This window comes from Dipteris shenzhenensis, chromosome 1 (assembly GCF_047967505.1).
Source record: "Dipteris shenzhenensis isolate YYH24624 ecotype China chromosome 1, Dip_SZ_1.0, whole genome shotgun sequence".
Lineage (NCBI taxonomy): Eukaryota > Viridiplantae > Streptophyta > Polypodiopsida > Gleicheniales > Dipteridaceae > Dipteris > Dipteris shenzhenensis.
In genome coordinates this window covers 68,488,518-68,510,344 of record NC_141596.1, presented here as the reverse complement: position 1 = coordinate 68,510,344, position 21,827 = coordinate 68,488,518, and the positions used below count along the sequence as shown (strand labels likewise).

Here is a 21,827-nt window from a genome sequence, read left to right as displayed (position 1 = left end):
GATTCCCTCGGGCCCTCGACGGCTAGGAAAGGTGGCCCTCCCGGCACTTCCCGGGCTCACTAGGCCCTTTCCCTCCAACAATTTAGGAATTATACTAACGCATTTGTGAGCTAGGGTTTAGGGCTTCAGGCTCTGCCTCCATGACTTCGGAGTTATAGCCTGATTCTGTGCAGGTAAGCTTCTGGTTGAATATCTTGTTGTAGAATACTGGATACGATAGAAGAGGCAATAATGCAGCTCCCTCCGGATCCGTTATCGTCCTTTCTTCGTCAGTGGCTGTGAAGAAGGTGAATTGGTCCTGGTCTAAGTCGATTCTAGACAAAGCAAACGATGGATCAAACGGTGTCCAAGCACAAAGGCAACGTCGTTCTGGTGCTGGATTTCGGTTCTCAGTACACGCACCTCATCACTCGGCGCATCCGTCAGCTGTCTGTCTGCTCGGTCTGCCTCTCTGGCACCTCTTCTCTTCAGCACATTCAATCCTATAGCCCTTCTGTTGTTATTCTCTCGGGCGGCCCTCATTCGGTGGATGAAGCTGGGTCTCCTTCTCTTCCGGACGGCTTCTTTGAGTATATTACCTCCCGTCATATCACCGTTCTGGGCATTTGCTATGGTTTGCAGCTTATCGTGAAGCTTTTGGGTGGAATTGTCAAAACTGCCCACAGCCAGGAATACGGTCGAACGGAGCTCATTCCCGTTAGAGGCTCCAAGCTTTTTGGAGAAACTGAAATTTCTGTACGGCAATCTGTCTGGATGAGCCACGGTGATGAAGCTGTGAAGCTACCTGATGGGTTTTCAGTTGTCGGTACAAGTGTTCAGGGAGGCATTGCTGCCATAGAGAACCCCACGATAGGGGTTTATGGGCTTCAATTCCACCCAGAGGTTGGCTCCTGAAAGGCATTGGCGACCTGTGTTTATTGTTTTGGAGTGTTGTCTGCATCGCTTTTGTGGTCTTCAGAGTGTAGCTTTCAAATCTCATCGGGAGAAAAAGAAGAACTAGCAAGAATAAGAAAAGCTTCTCTTGGTTGGACTTGTCGTTCAATTTTTTTTTGCTCTTTCTTGGAATTCAGTGCTTCCGAAGTATTCTGAGACCTCAGAAAGCGTTGTCATCTTGAGCATTTATGTTTTTGGATTCATATGGTGTGCTCTGTACGAAGACAGACAGTGAACATTTTATTTGAAAACGCTTATTGGAAAGGGCATTCATTTCGATTAGGCTCTACATGTCCAATGACATGGGAATAATATTGCAGCGTCAAAATACATGTGTTTTTTGTTCTTGGTGTGAATACCTAGTTTGCAGTTCCACTCACGATGCTTGTACTTAATTAAGATTGTATATAAAATGGTTGGGACATGTAATCATGCTTTTTCGTGATACATGGTAGAGGTAGTAGATGGCCTCAATTTCCTTTGAATTTGGCATCAGAATGCTTTAGCACGTTCTATCTTACGTGACTCGTTCAGTAGGATAGCGAATTAAAGGCTACATGACGTGTCCAAGGAGCTTTGTGCTCCTACAACATCTTCTTGTGTTTAAGTGTCCAAGCTGCGTCTTGTAGTTTTATTGCTTCTCACGTAAGAAAATTAAAGTTTTTGGATACGAAATAAGCTTTTACATGTAAAACTTGTGGACAGTAGTGTCTTTTGATACACGTGATTAATGGCTCATCACGGGTCTTCTTATGCACTGAAATATGGACATGTCAACGGCATACATTATTTCTTGATGTTATTTGCAGGTGACGCACTCAATGTATGGCATTGAGATATTGAAGCATTTTCTCTTTGATGTGAGCGAGGTTACTGCAGATTGGAAGCTCCAAGATATCCTTAACGAAGAAATTGAAATAATACAGTCAACTATTGGAGTGGATACACATGCAATTTGTGCACTGTCTGGGGGTGTGGATTCGGCTGTTGCAGCAACTATAGTTCATAAAGCGATTGGGGATAGGCTTCATTGTGTATTTGTGGACAATGGGCTGTTGAGGTTAGTAACATAGGTTTTGCCTTCCCCTTCCCCCCTCGCGTTGTCCCTCTTTGAAGAACAAACAGATGTACCTATTTCAATTATGCTAAATTTTGCTTTAACATGAGAAAATTGGGAGAGTTCTTGACATCCTGCTGAAATATATCTCTATCATAGTCATTTAAGGGGCAAAGTAGCAATAGAGATACATGTGATAATTATGAAATTGCCACGGGGGCCAAGAAGAGAGTACATCAAATTGTATATGAGAAAATGTTGGAGTATCTACGTCTATTCTTTGTGGGAGGGTTGTGTCTCAGAATCTTTTTATTTTGCAGGTACAAGGAGAGAGAACGAGTGATGTCCACATTTGAGGAGGATCTTCATCTACCTGTTACTTGTGTTGATGCTTCGGAAAAATTTATTGGCCAATTAAAGGGTGTCACTGACCCAGAGCAGAAGAGAAAGATCATTGGGAAGGAATTCATTAATGTTTTCGATGAATTCTCTTTGGATTTGGAGAGAAGACTGGGCATCAAACCCAAGTTTTTGGTTCAGGGGACATTATACCCTGACGTAATTGAGTCATGCCCACCTCCAGGCAGTGGCCAAGTACATTCGCATACGATTAAAAGTCACCATAATGTTGGGGGTCTTCCAAAGGAGATGAAATTGAAGCTTGTAGAGCCACTAAAGTGGCTTTTCAAAGATGAGGTACCCAATACTGTAATGGTACCATTAGCTCAATGTTTGATTTAGCTTTTGTTTTTTGTCTAGGCACAAGGATTGCAAAGTATTGAAAGAATTGGAAATGCTATTTGCAGGTCCGAAAGTTGGGAGAGATTCTCCATGTACCTCGAGCCTTCCTGATGCGCCATCCATTTCCTGGTCCTGGATTAGCAGTTAGGATCTTAGGGGATGTCACTCAAAATGGTGCATTGGAAACCCTACGACAGGTATACCCTCTTTGCGGAACAGGGGATGCAAATTTTTGTCATCGCTCTTTGCTGTTGAACGCCTTCTGATTTTGGTTGCTGCTGCAGTCTTAGAGTTCTACTTTACTCTGTGGGATTGGGTGGAAGTAGAACTAGTTTTGCAGTTTGGGTTCATACTGGATTTGATGATGTAGATTCACTAGCCTGATTATTCTTGGGCCTCTTTGGAGGATCATCAAACAAATGGGACCCATCCTTAATGGCAGATCTGTCTTATGGGCAGCTGTGGTGTTGCCTATCCCTTGGCCACACATGGGCTCTTGTGGAGGGCAGGCAGGCTGCCATTGCAGTGACCCTTTGGTGGGGCAGATGGAGCAGCAGCAGTGCCTGACATGGGCTCTTGTGGAGGGCAGGCAGGCTGCCATTGTAGTGACCCTTTGGTGGGGCAGATGGAGCAGCAGCAGTGCCTGCACGTTGGCAGGCTTGGGCCTGATATTGGGCGATTCATAGGCCGAGGAAGGTAGACTGGTTGACCAGTCCGGTTGGCTCAGTCAAAGGCATTCTGGGAACTGCACAGATCTGGTCGGTCATCAGGTCTGCCAGATATGGAAGGTGGGCTGTGGGCATCTATAGCGCAGACCAGTGTTAGCCATTTTACAGTCTGAGAGTCTGTCTAGTCATGTAACATGCTGCGGCTAGCTGTGCGGAAAATAGATGAATATACAAGGAGAGCTCAAGCATGAGAGAGACGAGATCTTCCTAACTATAGTACATTGCTTTGCCCTGACTACTGTTGTACATGATTGCCAAATTGGCATAGCTGAGACCACTCCCCTGACATGTGGGAGATGGAGCTACGCTCCTGAAATAGGCCCCGAACCTTGCCAATATGATGGCTGAAAGGTGCTGCTGGAGGCTGGGAGCGGAGTGCTGAAATGAGGGGCCAAGCCCTCCTTATATCGGGGCTGGAAGGGCCTGTTTTGGCCGACCCAAGCAGCCCTGACTGGCTGACCAGCCAGTCGGCTAGTTGGCTGGGCTGTTTACTCAGCCCTAGGGGCCGACCTGGAGGGGGTTGAGGCTGCCTATAAAAGGCGCCTCCCCCAGCCCACTTACTATGCATTTTGCTGCCCTTTTGAGGCCCAAAATCGTGCCAAATCTGCTGCGTAGAGACCCGCGATTGGCTGACAAGACAGCCAATTGTCACTGCAATCTGGGCTTGACCCTAGTGCATGTGACATTCCCCTCTTCTAAACTTGTTGCTAGGTGAATACCTTGCAACGTTTTGCCCTGGCGACATGAACTGCTCCACGGTGGCTTGTGACTTTGGGGACCGGGGAAGGACCCCCGTAGGTTGTGCCTGAATCGTCTTTGGACTAGGGCTTTCAAAGGGATCACAACATACGACAAATGGGTCAGATTGTGTCACAATGCTCCCTAGTGTAGGGGTGCATGTGACAGGTCGACACGTACAGACCTGTTGGTCTATGGGAAAGTGGCCAGTCAGCCTAGGTTTCATGCTGGCCCGCCAGCAGGCTGGAGGGGGACAGACTGAGGTCCCCTCCTCTATATAAAAGGGGCACTAGGCCCCTCGTTCCTTCAAACAAGTAGCCACTGACAGTCCACAACAGGATTCAGGTTCCTTTGGTTCATTTCTTCCTTTGGTGTTTCATCCTTCCAATGTGTGGGAGGTTTAGCAAGGTATCAAGGTACCCAGGGTATATCCCTAGATTCTCCAACATGGTATTAGCATCATGGTAGTGAGCCAGGGATGGAGAAGGCGGCGATATTTGAAGCCAGGAGGTATATGCCTTTGTGATTAGCCCATCTAATCAAAGATCGACTTTGACAACTGAAAGAGGAAGGCTTCTTCTGCTTAGTACAGTTTGACAAGAGGTTAGTGTGTGTGTAAGTGAATTTTCTTTGCTGTTCAATCTGATTGTGTGACATGGCGTCTCACATGCCTATTCTAAACTTTGAAGGGACGGGTATGTTGGATGGGACCACCTATGCAATTGAAGATAAAAATCTGGAGTCATTAGGCTACACATGCTGTGTGGGAGATAACTGAAGGAGTTGAAAAGAAGCCTGCTGATCAAGTAGATGCGAACTAGGCAATGTGATTAAATCTGCAGATCTAGGTGTAATTAGACTTTGGGTGCTGAGATGCTGAGGTGCTTGAATGATCATAGTGGCGATCTTGGATTCATTGCTTCCACACATTCAGTTGGCAGTGTTTGCATTTGAGGCTTGGACATTCTGTGTAACTTTACGAGACAGCTAATGCAGGTTGGATTGTAGTGCTTTAAAATCAGTTTTGGAGGAGAGTGGTAGCTCCAATTGATGCATGCTTTTCCTTGTTGGCTTGGCAACTTGCAAGCTCTCTTTAGCCAGGCAAAAGAGCCTCCATCCTTTCTGAGTCATCTCGTGCTTGTTGATCTTTTACTCATCCATGTCCGGAATTGTGGAAGGCATCTTTCAAAACTAAATAAATTCTGTCCTAATAAGCCATTGTGCAACTTTAACTCAGGAATATCTTGGCACGAGGGGTCATGCAAGTCTGCAAATACGGTTGCTGCTCTCAAATTCTGCATATGCCCTCTTGAATGCCATGTATCCAATACTGGTAAATAGTGGGGACAACACAGATTGTGCAAGCCCAATCCTTGACAAGGCATGCAACCACATTGTCTTTCCCTTGTATTCAATGTCAAAGATGTCAAAGTCGTACGACTGCACTGAAGCCAACCACCTCTTTTGCATCGGTGACAAGTTAGGTTGCATAAGAATCTATGTGTCTTGTGATCATTCTTGACTTTTATCTTAAGGGAGTGATGCCACTTCTTGGATGGCCAACATCTCTTGGTCATACATAGAGCTTTTTGTCATTGAACCTTTTGATTTCAAAAGCCATCTCACCATGCTCTTGCCTTAAAACAGCCCCCTATCCTTTGCAATGGGATCTGCCTCCACAATAAATGATTGCGAGAAATCAAGGCCTACCAACATAGGGGCATGAGTCAATGCGAAATTCAGATCTTCAAATCAGCACGTGCTTCGTTGACCAAAAGAAAGCATATTTTTTGAGGAGATATGGGAGAGGGGTTGCCCTTTTGGCAAAGTGATTAATGAAACTCCTGTAGGAGGAGGAAAGGTCCATAATCCTCCCAATTGGTGGGGATTGTGTGGTTCTTGGCTTGCACATTTTACCTTTGAAGGGTCCACTGAAATCCCATTCATGTCTGCAATTTACCGAAGATATTCAACCTCTTCTGCATCCTTACCTCTTCGACATGTTTAATGTGCTTCTGTTTGCTTTTGCTAAAAATGAGGGGGCTGCAACATCTTGTTTAGCAATGCGTGAAAGGTGGCTGCTGCATTAGTCAATTCGAATGGCATCACTTTCAACTCATATAGGCCCCTTTTTGTTTGGAAGGTTGCCTTCTGTTCATAGCCTTTTGATAGGCTTGCTTTAGGGCTCCAAGGCAATAGCATGGTCAAAGTCTCTCTTCTCCCAAGCTGCCTGGCCCTCTTTCGAGCCCTTTCTCGGGCTTCCTTTCCCTCTTCCCTTTTTCGTAATTATTCACCTTCTCGTTCTGTTCACCTCTGTGACGATTTCTGATGTGCCGCTCGACTCTAGGAGACGAATGTTGCTTTGGGCTGCTCAGTTCTTGCAATCCGGCAAAGATTCGACCTGGCCTTTTTCCTCCGAGAAAGGCAAGGTAGGGCAGGAAAAGGCATCGGAGACTGCCTTAGTGGCAGCAAGGTGCCACCATTCAGGTGAGAGAAATCTTTAGTCATAGCCAAGTCAAAGCATTGCCAACAACTGACTGATGTCAAAATGGGCTTTAGATGAGCAGCAAACCAGGATTCGCTTACAACACTTTTCTCTGGTCCAGACTTTTGTCATATAAATGAAAATTACATTCGGAAGGAACATCTAAATGAGGTGCTTCATTCCTGACGCTTCCTGAACTACTTTACGACATCACATTGCTCTCTATCGCCTCTAATCGTTGACGATTTCCCCGTCGTGCAGCGGCACTCCCCGCCGTGCTACCGTTGCCCATCCGTCGTCGTCTAGCTGTTGCAAACTAAGGTTTATGTTAGTTTAACTACATGTAACAATGCTCGGGTTAGGTTAGCTGTGGTTTAGGCTTGAGTTGGGGCAACTTGGGTTAGTTTAGATTGGGCTAGATTGCGGCTTGTTAGTATTGCGATTATTCTTTCTGTCTTAAATGGTGCGTTGCCCTATCAACTAGATTTAGATGCTCGTTTGGGAGGAGACTAAAATGAAGTCGTTTAGACTTCACATGCAGTTGTAGCTTGAATTAAGAGATTTTGGACGACTTTTTGATTAGCCTTCTCCTTTAGTGCTTGCCTTCGTCATGGTTGGGTTTGCCCTTCACCTCCGTAGTGCTGATAGGAACTCTGTAAGAAGACTTTGTATAAATGGATGCTCAAGTACGTGTGGGTGTGTGGATTTGTATGTGTGAGCATATTTTTATACACCCATTGTTGGGCGTTGATGATGTCAGTGGGGATGTCATAGTAGGTAGTCCCTACTCTGCGTGATGGAGTTTATGGTTTTCAACCTTATGAGTGACTATCATGAGATTGAAACTGTACTATGTTGTGTTTTTAGAGGATGAGTTTGGGAATGTTCCTGGATTTATCTAGGTATATGCTTCTGCGGTATTAGCAAACATGCAAATTTCACCTTGTGAAGTTTTCGTCCTTGTTGCGGCTTGTTGGTATTGCAATAATTCTTTCCATCTTAAATGGTGCGTTGCCCTATCAGCTAGATTTAGATGCTCGTTTGGGAGAGAGTAAATGAAATCATTTAGACTTCACAAGCAGTTGTAGCTTGAATGAAGAGATTTTGGACTACTTTTTTATTAGCCTTCTCCTTTAGTGCTTGCCTTCGTCATGGCTAAGTCTGACCTTCCACCTCCGGAGTGCGGATAGAAACTCAGTACGAAGACTTTGTATAAATGGATGCTCAAGTATGTGTGGGTGTGTGGATTTGTCCTTGCTATGTGTGATGGAGTTTATGGTTTTCAACCTTTTGAGTGACTATCATGAGATTGAATCTGCACTATGTTGTGTTTTTAGAGGATGAGTGTCACCACAATGTAAATATCCTAAGTCAAAGTATAGTTGACCATTTATTTGATCATAATTAAAGAATTTTCCATCTAGGATAATTATGGTCAAAAGAGTTCCTCTATTGGTCAAAGAATTGACAACAGTCAAAGATACTTGACTTCGGTCAAGTAAGCCTGATTTCGGTCAAGAAGACTTGGTTTATACTAAGAAGGTTAATTGCGGTTAACCAAGATGTATCAACTTTGGTTGGAGAGTTGTGCCAACTTCGGTTGGAGAGACTTGACTATAATTAAGGCGCCTCGATCCTTGGTCAAAGCCCCTTAATTATGATCAAAAGCGTTGGCTTCGGTCAACCAAATTATAAATATATTTATATATTTGTTATGTGTGCACATGTGTTGAGTGGGGACGCCCACCGTGACTAGAATTAGTCCACAGTTTAGTATTTGCATGCAAAGCGCTAATAATTAATGGGTGCCATGGTGGTGTGCTTTAATTAATTGTTGCAGGTACTAGGAAGGGTTATTTTTCCCAAGCGCTATGGAGCCTAACAAGCATCTAGAAGGCTGTTCGCGTGACCAAGTGCTTCGAAGACTCCAGAGTTGCCCTTAGTGGCATGTAATTAGGAAAGTAATTTAGAATTTGACAAGTGGCTAATTGCCAAGAAAGAGAGCCTAAGAGCTCATGTAATTTATTCACGTTTTGGAATTTGTAACAGGAGCTTCCACGCTGAACTCATGTACTCAATTCTCTTTGATGAATAGTTCCAGCCCGACGATTGTCCTGGGCCCTAGTGTGTCTGTAGAGAGAGGGAGTGAAGGAGAGCAAGAGAGAGTGTTTTGTGGTTGCAAAGAGCAGGACGTTTTTCCATCGGGGTTGGTATCAGAGTAAGGCATGAATTGCCTTCTATGGCAATCACAATTAGAGAAGACAATTTCGAGGTCTTTGCTCATAGCCTGACTGACCATATGCTTGTAGGTTGACGAGAACTAGGAAGAGCTGAGAGGCTCCATTGATTTGGGCCTCGGGTTTCTGTGTGAAGAAAGTAGCGATACCGGCGATGCATTTGGGGAGGTATTTGCGTAGCGCTAGTAGAGATAACAGACACCTTCACACATGTGCACATGGCGATAGTGCGACGGATTCGATGGGATTCGTGACGGACGTGAAGCCAATTGAGCCCGGTGCTAGGGATGATCATTGACGATTAAATGGCGTTCTACATTGCTTCTATCTATGCGCCTCATCGGTGCTCCTATCAAGTGCCTTGGGTCATGCTTCGTTAGCTGTAAAGGCTTGATTTGGCGTCGCGAGAAGGCAGCTCAGGCCATGAGGCAAAGGGATTGTGGGCTTAGGCACGTAGAGCAAGTAAAGTCCAACCGTCGCGACTTAATGAGCATTTGGGAGACGTTGCCGGACGGGGAAGGCTGACAGATGGACCTTCACGTAAACACGCAGAAGGTTCCTGCGATGAACGATGCCGACCAGCACCTTAGGCTGACGTGTCATTTGCTGATGTGGTGCTGGCATGTGTAGGAGGCTGATGCTGCAGTCCATGCAGACAGGTGGCTGATGTGGCCAATGAGATGACATGGCAGGACACGTGGCAGCTGACCTGGCCTGCCAGCTAGACAGCTGAGGTGACAGATCTGAGGTTAAGCTAACCTCAACACAGTTAGTTTAACCCTGGTTTAGTTAGCCTGGCCTAGCTTGACCAGTCTGGTTGATGTAACCAGACTGTGACCAGTCCAGTTAGTCTAGTTGCAGACTAACCAAACCCGAACCAGTCAGTCTGGTTAGTGTAACCAGCCGGTTACCCATCCAGTTACTGTCGAAAAAAAAACAGTTGCAGAGACAGTTCTGGCCATCAGTTTTCACCAATCTGTCAGACTTTTACTGTCAGAAAAGCAGCAGAAACACAGTAAAATGAGAGATTTGCAGAAAAAAGAATATGCATGCCTTTGAGCAGTGAAAAAGGGAAAAAACGGATGCTTTTTGAAGTCATTTGCAGTAGCCAGAAAAGGGGGACACGGCTTTGAGTTTATGCCTTGAGTTGACAGCCCGGCACTGGCACAAGTTGTGAATGCAAGACACCTCTTGTTGAGGTAATTTTTCTCTTTGAAAAGCAAAGGCTGCGTGCATCAGCTGCATACACAGTGTGTGTGAGAGCTTGCAGATCTCAGACAAGTTGTAGGAAAATGGCTCAATCACCTATCCAGTGGGATTCACAAGATAGGGATGCACATCCAAGACAAAGAAGTGTGCAGCAAACTCAGCAAGAATTTGAGCAGATGGTACACATTCGTATGCAAGAGATGGAAAAACTCAGAAGGGATCCAAGAGCTCAGCATCTGTTTCAAGCAGAAACTATGCTTGATGTAGCTTATGATGTGCCAATGCCAAAGGCACACTGGTGTACAGCTTGAGAGAGAGGGATCTCATAGGGGACGGTCTCATAGCAGGAAGAGTTTGAGGCATCATCACCGATCTCCAAGCCCTTCACTGTCTACCTCAAGCTCAACTTTTGTATTCTTCGTCAGATAAACCATCCAGGAAAAGAAGGAAACACAAGAAGTCTAGGAAGAGCAAGTCTTCCAAGACCAAGGAATTCAAAGATGGAGGTAAATCTGTCAGGTTATGACCTATAATGGACAATATGGTCATACACACAAAGCACTGCAGTTCATTAGGCAGTTTGATGCTGCATTTTGTACAGAAAACTTTTCAGAATTCTCCAAGTTGAGAATGGTTAGTTTGCACTTGACAGGGACAGCTAGTGCATGGTGGAGTGCACAGACCACAGATGGGTCAGTCCCAAAGAGGTGGAAGGGCTTTAAGAAAGCCTTCTATCAGCAGTTCATGCCTAAACAGTTTAGAGATCATGTCCTTCAAGATTGGAATAGTTTACATATGGATGCAGGGGATACAATGGAGGTGTACAATCAAAAGTTTTGGGATGCTTATTTGGAGGTTGCACCTTTCAAAAAGATCTCCAAAAGAACCCAAATGAGAAAGCACAGAGTAGGTCTCAGTTCAAAAATTCAGGCAGTGGTGAATGCTCTGAGGGCAAAGAACATTCAAGACATTATGCATTTAGCTTCAGTAGCCAGTCTCGTGCAGATACAAGATCCAGTCACTGTGCCATCCTGCAAACAAGAGGTACTGAAAGGAAGAAACTTGATTTTCAAAATCAAAAAAGAAGGAGTATCCCAAGGTTGAGAAGAAAGGGTTTCATGCTCTGAGGGCAAAGAACATTCAAGACATTATGCATTTAGATTCAGTAGCCAGTCTTGTGCAGATACACGATTCAGTCACTGTGCCATCCTGCAAACAGGAGGTACTGAAAGGAAGAAACTTGATTTTCAAAATCAGAAAAGAAAGAGTATCCCAAGGTTGAGAAGAAAGGGTTTCAGCCTTAGAAGCCGAGGGGTACTCAGCTTTCAAAGACATATAAAGACAAATCCTCATTTACTCTTGAACAGATAGCCGAATTTCCCAGAGATGGGAAATGCTATAGATGTGGGAAAGAGGGGCATATGACTGCCCAGTGCCCTGAGAAGCCTTCGGGTTCTAAGGAGCAAAAAAACCCACAAGTACCACGGAGACCAATGGTGGAAGCAGTCCCATATGTTTTGGGTAGTATCTCAGATGCAAAGGAAAAAGAGCTTTTGCTATCATGGGGAAAGGTAAGAGATCAGCAAGCATTAATCCTATTTAGTCCAAGGTCTACAGACAATTTCATATCCAAAGACTTAAAACTGAGATTAGGGATTAAAACTGAGATGTTTTGGGTAGTACCTCAGATGCAAAGGAAAAATAGCTTTTGCTATCATGGGGAAAGGTAAGAGATCAGGAAGCAATAATCCTATTTGATCCAGGGTCTACAGACAATTTCATATCCGAAGACTTAGCACTAAGATTAGGGATTAAAACTGAAGAGCTAGGCAGAGCTCTTGATGCTGATCAAATGTTCTATGGGAATCCAGTGCAAGTTACTCCTTTGATTGGAAAGCTTTGTTTCCATGTACAGAGTTATATGAGGACTTCTTAATTTCTCCTCTCAAGCAGCATGATGTTGTACTTGGTACATCGTGGTTCCATCGAAAGGGAGTAAAGATAGAATACCCTGAGAGGGTGCTGAGTTTTATACATAGAGGGAAAAACCAGCGTTTGGTTGCCAGGAATAAAGGGGAAACTATCCCCATTGTATTTGATGTTACATGTGGTAAAGCAATAAAGTCTGCAATTTCTGCGTACATGGTTTTTGTAAAAGAAAAAGAGAATGATATGCATGCTGAAATGAATGATGCAGACAAAGATAAATTTCAGTTTCTTGTGAACTTTAAAGATTGTTTTTCAGATGCTTTGCCAGGGGAGTTAACCCCAGAGAGACCAGAGGATCATCAGATAGAGTTAATGCCTAGTAGAGTCAGTGCGACTTAGAGAGAGGAGATTATGGCTCAGGTGCAGGACTTGCTGTCCAAAGGGTTGATTCAGTCCAGCTCATCTTCTTTTTGCTCACCAGTAGTTTTAGTACAGAAGAAAGATGGTTCTTTTCGAATGTGCATTGATTTTCGTGCATTAAAATAAGATGACCATCAAAAATAGATTTCCGATACTACGCATAGATGATGTGCTTGACTAGCTCAGAGGGGCAACAGTTTTCAGCAGGATAGACTTGAAGAGTGGTTATCATCAAGGCAGAATACAACCACAAGATGTGCATAAGACAGCTTTTTGCACTACATTTGGGTTGTAGTGATGCCTTTTGGGTTGACAAATGCTCCAGTCACATTCAATAGAATGATGGATCGCATCTTCCGAAAGTATAGGCACTTCACGGGTACTTTCTTTGATGATATCCTAGTCTTTTCAAAGACCGAAGAAGAGCACATAGAACATCTTGCTTTGGTGTTTAAGAACTTCAAAATCATCAGCTTTTTGCTAATAGCAAGAGAAGTGAATTCTTTTTGGAAGAGATCCATTATCTGGGGCACATAATATTTAAGAATGGGATATAGATGGATCTTGCAAAGATCCGAGCCATCCAAGAATGGCGTGAGCTGAAAACTGTGCATGAAGTCCGTAGTTTTTTGGGACTTTGCTCCTATTATAGGAGATTCATCAGGCATTTTGCTGATATTGCAGCTCCCCACTACATGACCTTACCAAGAAAAATGCAGCCTTTACATGGGGAATGTCACAGAAGAAAGCATTCAATACACTCAAGGAGAAGTTGACTACAGGGCCTATTCTTGTGGTCCCAGATCTTTATCAACCTTTTGATGTTGATTGCGATGTCTGTGGAGAGTGTGTTGGGACTGCATTACATCAGAATGGACATCATACGAAAGCCGAAGATTGCGTGATGCTGAGCGATATCTGGGAATCTATCAAAAAGAATTGGTGGCTGTAGTTCATGCTGTGAATACATGGAAGCATTATCTCTTGAGTGTAGATTTTACTGTTAAAACAGATCACTAAAGTCTGATATATTTTCTAACTCAGACAAAACTTTTCGAGAAGCATATGAAATGGGTAATGATGCTGTCAATGTATCATTTTAGGAGTTCGGAAGAGAGTGTCAGATGCCTTGTCCCAAAGACCCAAGGTCAACAATGTGACTATTGCTTATCATCAGGACTTGGAAGGCATGAGGGAGCAATATGTTAATGATGCAGATTATGGTGAGATTTTACAGCAAATGCGAGAGGGGCAGTCCACCAGTCACTATTCCTTGAAAGATGGGTATCTAATGAAAGATGACTGCCTATGCATCTCCCAAGAGATGAGGAAAAAGATTTTGGAAGAATGCCATGCACCTCCCTATGCTGGACATAGAGGAATTACAGCAACAACTCGAGCACTAGAGAGGTATTTCTTTTGGCCAGGGACATAGAAGAGGATAGAGCTATCCATGGTAGCCTGCTACGCCCCGAGGTATAATCCCCATATTCCCTAACTCGGTACAGATATGTGATGACCTGAAATGCAGCATCTAGCTGTAAAGGGGGTCACCCAAACTCAGCTTGAATGATCTGGTGAGGAACGGATGAATTACCACAAATCATCTGTGATAGCATGAGAACCTGTAGTCGCTCCACACGGGCCCACTGTGTATCCGACAAGTCTGGCCCCCAACAAGGGCTGCCGTACATCCCCGCTGGGCGAGCCAAGGAGTCAAAAAGCAACCCCTTGGTGCATGGATCCTGAAAGTGTGAGCGGAAGCACTGCCTCTCTAGCTTGGCCAATGAGGCATACCCTCTACTCAAGCGTGCTTGCATCGCAGGTCTCATAGTGAAGCTCGTTTTGGAGAAGATAACTCCAAGATAAGTGTATGATGAAACTATCTCAACAGATGACCCCGCAAATGTGAACTGCTCCTGAGGCATGATGGCTCGAGATGTATTGAAGATCATGACCTTGGTTTTACCCAGGTTGACCTTCAAATCATGAGACTCACAAAAGGACTGTAGTGTGTCTAGGTGTCTCTGAAGCCTCTCTGCTGAGGAAGACAAGAGAGCCACGTCATTTGCATAGAGCAAAATCTGGATCAGCGTGCCTACAAGAGAGCAACCTACACCCCCCTTTGTCTACATCACTGTCTCAAGCTCGTCAATGTAGAGGCCAAACAAGGTAGGCGACAAAGGACACCCTTGTTTGACCCCGATGGTACTCATGATCTCGTCTGTCCACCCGGATCCTGCCCGAACTCTGCCAGAAACTCTCTCGAAAAGTGCCATGACAGCCCAAATGATCTCCTGGTCATAACCCAAGTCCTGTAGGTGCGGTATGAGGTGGGTTCTTGGGACCGTGTCAAATGCCTTGCGAAAATCCACAAAGCAACAATAAACCCTCTGCTTCCGTGACCTCGCCTCCTCGATGATACATCTGAGCGTCAGAACGTGGTCCATGGTTCCATGATCACGCCGAAATCCGGCTTGTCGTGCTGCTCTGAGTCCGCGACACTCTGCAAGTCTGCTAACCTCGGAGTCAAGTAATGATGCATAAATCTTGGACATGACATGTCCAATCATAATGGTCCTGTAGTTCTCCGGGCTCATGGGATCCCTTGCCTTGTGGATGGGTGAGATAGTGTTAATGGTCCAAGTGTGTGGAAATCCCAAACAAACCGCTTCATTAAAAAGCTTTGCTAACATCGGGGCTAGGAGGTTAATCCCATATGCAATGAACTCAGTGCATAGTCCCTCATGATCCTTCGCTCGGCCATTATGAAGTTTCATTACAGCATCCTTTACCCCTCCTCTAGTGAAGAGGGTGCAGGATGTGGGACGAGGCATGTGTGAGAGGCTAGGGACTGGCTGATTTGAGATGTCATAAAGTGTGCGTGCATAATCAAACCAGATCTGGGTGTCAGTGAGTGGCGGAGGGAACCGTCCTTCTAGAAATCTCCGCCAGAAGTTCTTAGAGTTGTTACTAAACAAAATGTTCAGTAGCTCCTCCTCGTTTCGACGAACGAAGTCTAGTTTCTTCCTCCGTACCAATCTACGGTATTCACGTAGCGTATCTGGTGCGCTCAGAAGACTGTTTTTGGTTTCGAATCTGAGTTGACGGCGTAAGGCCTTATACTCATCATCGTACCAACTATTATAGGGTACGGTTCCAGGGGGTGGTGGGCGGGTGGAGCGGGTGGTGTGGGAAAAAGTGTGAATGGTAGCCTCGTGTAGTGAGCGGGTGACAAGGGTAGCACGATCCTCTAAAAGGGGTATGAAGTCAATATAAGTGAGAAGTATGTAGAGATAGCCAGAGTAAGAAGGTGAGTGATCCCGATCAAAGTGTATATCGTGGTAAGTGGAGTAAGCACTGAGTGGGGTGGAAGGTGCTGTGCGAAGGGAGGTAGAGATGCGAAAGAGAAGGTATGTATGATCAGCCCCTGGGGGGAGAGGTGCTAAAGTGAAGTCGGTAATGCGAGATGTGAAGACAGGGGATCCCATGATGTAATCAACAACACTGGAGCCCCCCCCATGTGGAATGCATGTGAAACCACCTGAAGCGGGCCATCTGTCAAGACCATTATAGATAATGAGATCATGTATCCTGCCTAGGTCTAATAGGGCCTGCCCATAGGATGAGAATGGACCTCGCCTGTCAGCCGAAACCCGTAGCATACCTGCCTCCTCAAGGTCAACATCTGCCAGTAGAGTGGAATCATCTCTGAAATCAAGAAGTGGTACCTGACGGGCCCTTGTCCTCGCGTTGAAGTCCCCCACTAGAAGGACTTCTCCGCGGCTAGAAAAGTCAACGATGGACTGATAAAGGGCAGCAAATGGGGATGTCTCATCATCACCTCGAATATCTCTGGCAAAGTGGGAGGTCTCCGGGGGAAAGTAGCAAACTGTGACAAACAGATCCTGGTTGTCCATGTGTCGTATCCAGATCCAAAGAAATCTGGAATGTGTATCCCCGAAGTGTGGATCTGAAAAGGACCGCAACTCCACCTGAACCTCGAACTCCTCCTGTACCCCTCGTCTCATCTCTGTAGGCAGACTCCCATGTATATCCGCTGACTATTCTGGGCTCTGATGTGTCTCTGTATAGAAGACTATGTCGTGGCTTGTATAGGATTCCGAGAAGTTCCCGGGTTCTGACCATAAGGTACCATTACAGTTCCAAATGGTGTAGGACAGGGTCTCGGATATCTGAGTCTCATAGACCCCGCTTCCCTATGTAGGGGAGGGGGCAGGTGTCCTACGGGGGCCTGTAAGAAGGCGTCCCTCTCGTACCATTGTCCACTTTCCCTCCTTCCGGGCCTGATCCCGCTGCTGCAGCAAAGAGCGCCTCTCCTCAACCTGTAGAGGTGTGAGGTCCTCATCCATAGAGATCGCTGGCTGATCTCGAAGGACTGACCTGCGTCGTAGAGCTGAAAGTCGTGCCTGAGTGTCATGAAATCGTATGATCAGGGGTTGCTCTCGGTTGGGATCTCTCCCCACCCGCCATGCCCTCTCTATCGTGTGCTCAGCCACACCCAGGGTCGTGGTCACGAACGCAGTCGCATCTACCATCGGTGTAGCCTCAGTGTGTGGGATCCCGCGTACTCTGATGTTGAGAGCCTTATTGGCTCTCTGCTGCTGCTCCATGAGGGTGTTAAGACAGGCAATCTCCAAATGCAGAGGCCAGGGCCAAACAAATGGCCAGAAAGGCCAAAACTGGCAAATCTCCAAACACAGGAACCAGGGCCAAACAAATGGCCAAAAAGGCCATAACTGGCCGACTAGAACTGGCCGACCAGAACTGGCCGACCTGACCGACCAGAACTGGCCGACCAGATGGGTCAGGCCTATAAAAGGCAGTAGCCCCCTGGCTACTCACTCACCTCTTGTTGGAACAGGCTGCTGCACACCTGCGCTCCAGCATTTCTGCCGCCTCTGCCTCCTCTGCCTCCACTCCTGCATCCTCTCCAGCATCCTCTGCCTCCACTCCTGCTTCCGCTCCAGCATCTCTGCCTCCTTTGCCTCAGCTCCAGCATCTCTGCCTCCTCTGCTTCAGCTCCAGCATCTCTGCCTCCTCTGTCTCCGCTTCATCATCCTCTCCTGCTGCTGCTCCAGATCACCATCGACTTATTTCTCTACTGCTGTATTATTTCCTCCACATCTGCAGCAAACCTTTGCTCTTCTGGAAATAGGTTGCTGACCCAGATCTGGTTCAGTTCCAGCTAGTGGAGCTAGTGCAGAGCCCACTTCAGTTGGCTGTTCTAGAGGACTGCTGTTTGCTCCCTCCACAGTTTCTTTCTCAGATATCTCTCATCTTGTATTGAGTTCCTTTGGTGATATATATTTCTTCTTCAGCTATCATTAGTCTCCAGTGTTGTTTTATTCGTCTCCAAGTACTTTCTTTATATGGTATCAGAGCAAGGTGTGCCTATCGACACCTGAGCCTTGATCTGGAAAGCTTGGAAGATAGATTATCAACTGAAGATGTCTTCTCCTTCTTCCACGAAGCGATCTCAGCCTGAATCAACCTCTATTCAACCACCACCCTCGTCATATGTCGAGAGAGAGTCTGCAAGGATCGAAGGTGATCAATACCTCTCCAAAGTCTTTAAAGAATTTGCTGAATTTCAGAAATGGAAGGAACTTGAAGCAGGTACCCGCACACCCCGTGCTTCTTCTTCTCCACGTTTTTCTTCGATACGTCAACAAGGACCTCTATTCAACTCGGAAGAAGCAGAGCAACATTTCAAGTTAGGTACCGACGAAGAACAAGTATACCCTGACGAAAGAGGACAGGCCGGCATGAGGACAATAATGCCTATCCCACAAGAATCAGTGCAAGGTATGTTGCCCTATTCCCTTGGTGCAACTCCGTCTGTTATGCAAGGCATAGGAACGAGTAATCATGAGGACACAGATCCATACATGCATGTGAACACTCGTAGATGAGAAAGGAGAAATGCGTCAGACAATGAGTTTGCTTTCGGTTTTCATTCTTCCTTCCCTCCCATCCCTCTCATATCTTCCGTTGCCATCTTTCCTCCAGTGGCTTCTCATCCTCCGTCTTCTCCCATGCCACTGGGCTCCTATAGTTTATTTCCCTCTATCTCTCCCGTTGTCACTTTTTGCCCTCTCATTTCGTATCCCGCCTCTCATGTTTATCCCTCCCCCTCAGGGCCTTCTCCAAATCCTTTTGTTCCTCCGGTGGTGCCGCCTCTCCCTCCTTCTCACTCCGCTCCTGTTCTGAGTCCTCTCACGCATCCACCGGTTGCTTCTCCCTATCATTCCCTTTCTTCCTCTCACCCTGTCTCTGCAGCAGCCAAACATGCTTTTACTGATATGACTCGTTTTAACGGGTCTAATTATACCACTTGGTCAAATCTCATGCGCCATGTGCTTGATTCTCAAGACCTATGGGAACTTGTTCAAGGTACTGAACCGCAACCTGATCCTCATGTTTATCCTTATCAGGTAGTTCGCTCGTGGCGACATCGTAATGCCACTGCCATTGTCGAAATTATGCAAGGTCTTTTGCCTGAATTTCACTCTCAATTACAGCATTTTGACCTTGCCTCTGAGCGATGGGCACATCTCACTGAGCGCTATGCGGCCCGAGATCGTACTCGTCGCATCACGATCTCCAACAATTCCAGATCACTGCTGACGATGATCTTAAGGTCAAACTGGCAGACTACCGGCAGTTAATTGCTGAATTTGCCACAACTAGTCCTCCCAAGTCCAAGGATGACCAAGTTACTTTCTTTTTGAACAAACTCCCGTCCAAGTATTTTAGTTTTATGCAGCAAATCATTTCTCAACCCTCCCTTCCTACTTTTTATGAGTTCGAATGTCAACTCTTGCGTTATGCTGGTCTCTACTCTTAGGTCCACCAAAACCATAGTGTTCCTGCTTCAGAGGGGGCTCTTCTCTCCGGGATTCAAAAAGATCAACTCAGCTCCGGGAAGCCCTGTCGCACTCCTGACTCCAATAACTCCTTTGGTATTTTTGTCAGCATTGCCAGAAAGTTGGGCATGTTGATGACGAATGTCGCTTCAAAGCCAAAGGCATTCTCCCACAACCCCCCACCACGACTCCTCTACCACCTCGTTGGCACCCTAGGAGTGGTCCTCCTCCACCTAATACTGGCCCTTGGAGACCACAGGGCCATGTCACTAATCATTTCACCCCATCCCCTCCCTTCATCACTCCCGAACGCCTGTTTGACTGATCCACTGGAGATTCTCTAGACTTCAATTTGGAAGCCTTGATCCATATCACGGAGCTTGATTGGTCCCCATCCATATCTGGATCAGCTTTTCATACTCTTCCATGTGGCCCTAAAGTTCCTTGGATTGTGGATAGCTACTCATCATATGACCCCTCATCGTGATCTCTTCATTTCTCGCCAACCGGCAACAGGGGGAGTCCGTTGTGGCAATAACTCTGTCGCTTCTATTCGTGGTGTTGGTTCAATCACATTTGATACCGACAAAGGCCCCAATCTTGCTCAGTTGGATCAAGTGTTTTATGTCCCCCAATTAGGGGTCAATCTTCTTTCCGTCCATCAACTTTACCTTCTTGGCCACGCAGTACTATTTACAAAGATGCATGTCGAAATCATAGATGAGACATCGGGACTCGTTTTAGCTCGGAGCGAAGCCCAACCTCATGGTCTGTACCTCATGACACAATTTCTTGCGACTCCTTCCAATACCGGCTCTGAGTTTCATCGGCTTCATGGTCTTGCTATCCTGAAAGATCCAATTGACACAGAACAATTGTGGCATTATCGTCTGGGACATTTGTCCTATGACTCTTTATATGAAATGTCTTGGGATCATTTGGTTGACGGCCTACCTCAATTTTCGCGAGCCAAAGATATTTGCCGTCCACGCCAATTAGGCAAACAAAGCCGAACTCCTTTTCCTTCTCATTCCACGTCTCGAGCCAGTGAGATATTGCGTCTAATCCACCTCGATATTAGTGGCAAATCTCCTGTTCCTTCATTGAATGGCTCACAATATTTCTTCTTAATTGTGGATGATTACTGTCGATATCAATGGGTGTTCTTCATGAAAGAGAAATCTGACACTTTTTTCTTCTTTGCTACTTGGGCTCGATTGGTCATGAATCAAACGGGGAAGCCTATTGGGATTGTTCGTAGTGATAATGGTGGTGAATTCATTTGCCATGAATTCACTCACTTCCTTCACGAGCATGGTATCCAACGCCATCTTACATCTCCCAATTCGCCCTCCCAAAATGCTCGTGTCGAAAGGAGACAGCGCACAGTCATGAACATGGGACGCTCCATGCTTTTTGCAGCCGAGTTGCCCGAGCGTCTCTGGCCAGAAGCCGTGAACACTTTTGTCTATCTCCTTAATCGTTGCCCTACTGAGCCCATCCCGAACATGACGCCTTTTGAGGCTTTCTATGGCTACTGACCCTCTATTTCTCATATCCGCATCTTTGGATGCTGCGCGTACACTCATACTCCCAATGATACTCGTGGTAAACTAGAACCTTGTGTTGAACTTCTACTTCTCGTTGGCTACTTAGCGGAAGCCAAAGCTTATCGCTTATTTGATCCTCGCACAAACAAAGTTTTGGTTCGCTGTGATGTGGTCTTCGATGAAAGAGATGTTCTAAAAAATTGCTCTATTCTCCCTGTTGATGACGCACCTACTCCCGTTCCCCTCGAAACCTCTTTCTCTCCCCCCGAAACTTCTCTCTCTCTTCCCATTGCTTCTCCCGTTCCTCGATCCTCTTCTCACGATCCGCTACCACGCTAGTATCGATAAACTATGAAGGATTTCGGGATTGTTCCCTTAGAACTTACTCCTCCCGGTTCTCGACGCTCTACCCGAACAGCTTCTTCCACTACCACGGCCTCCATTTTTACCACAGCCTATATCGTACATTTTGAACCTGCTACCTGGCAGGAGGCAGTTCAACATCCTGAGTGGCATCGTGCCATGGAACAGGAGCTTGAGAGCATTGATCGCAATGAGACCTGGATTTTGGTCGATAGACCCAGTCTCAAAAAGGTCATAGCAACAAAGTGAATCTTCCGAACAAAACTCAAAGCAGATGGAACACTAGACAAGTACAAAGCTCGCTTAGTAGTGCAAGGATTTCGCCAAAAACATGGTATCGATTATGAGAAAACCTTTGTCCCTACTGCTCGATTAACATCCTTTCGCCTTCTCCTCGCCCTAGCCGCTCATCACAGCTGGTCTATCTATCAGATGGATGTCAAGAGTGCCTTTCTCAATGGCTACCTCGATGAGGAAGTCTATGTGGCTCCCCCACCAGGGTTTTCTCCTCATGGCCATGAAAATAAGGTATTCCGTCTCAGCAAAG

At 46.0% G+C, this 21,827-nt stretch overlaps 1 protein-coding gene across 4 annotated transcripts in view; it reads left to right on the top strand.

The window, feature by feature from the left end:
• LOC147906277 (GMP synthase (glutamine-hydrolyzing), putative / glutamine amidotransferase) overlaps positions 1-21,827 on the top strand; it is a 35,641-nt gene continuing 13,814 nt past the window's right edge. Inside the window, exons 1-5 of one of the 4 annotated variants that reach the window (XM_087377678.1) lie at positions 1-173; positions 274-882; positions 1,743-1,993; positions 2,311-2,686; positions 2,797-2,928. In XM_087377678.1, coding sequence (XP_087233804.1) covers positions 331-882; positions 1,743-1,993; positions 2,311-2,686; positions 2,797-2,928 — 1,311 coding nt within the window. In that variant the 5' untranslated portion in view covers positions 1-173; positions 274-330. Of the gene's footprint in view, positions 883-1,742; positions 1,994-2,310; positions 2,687-2,796; positions 2,929-21,827 lie in introns of all 4 variants that reach the window. The other 3 variants (XM_087377671.1, XM_087377690.1, XM_087377684.1) reach the window with 3 other exon arrangements.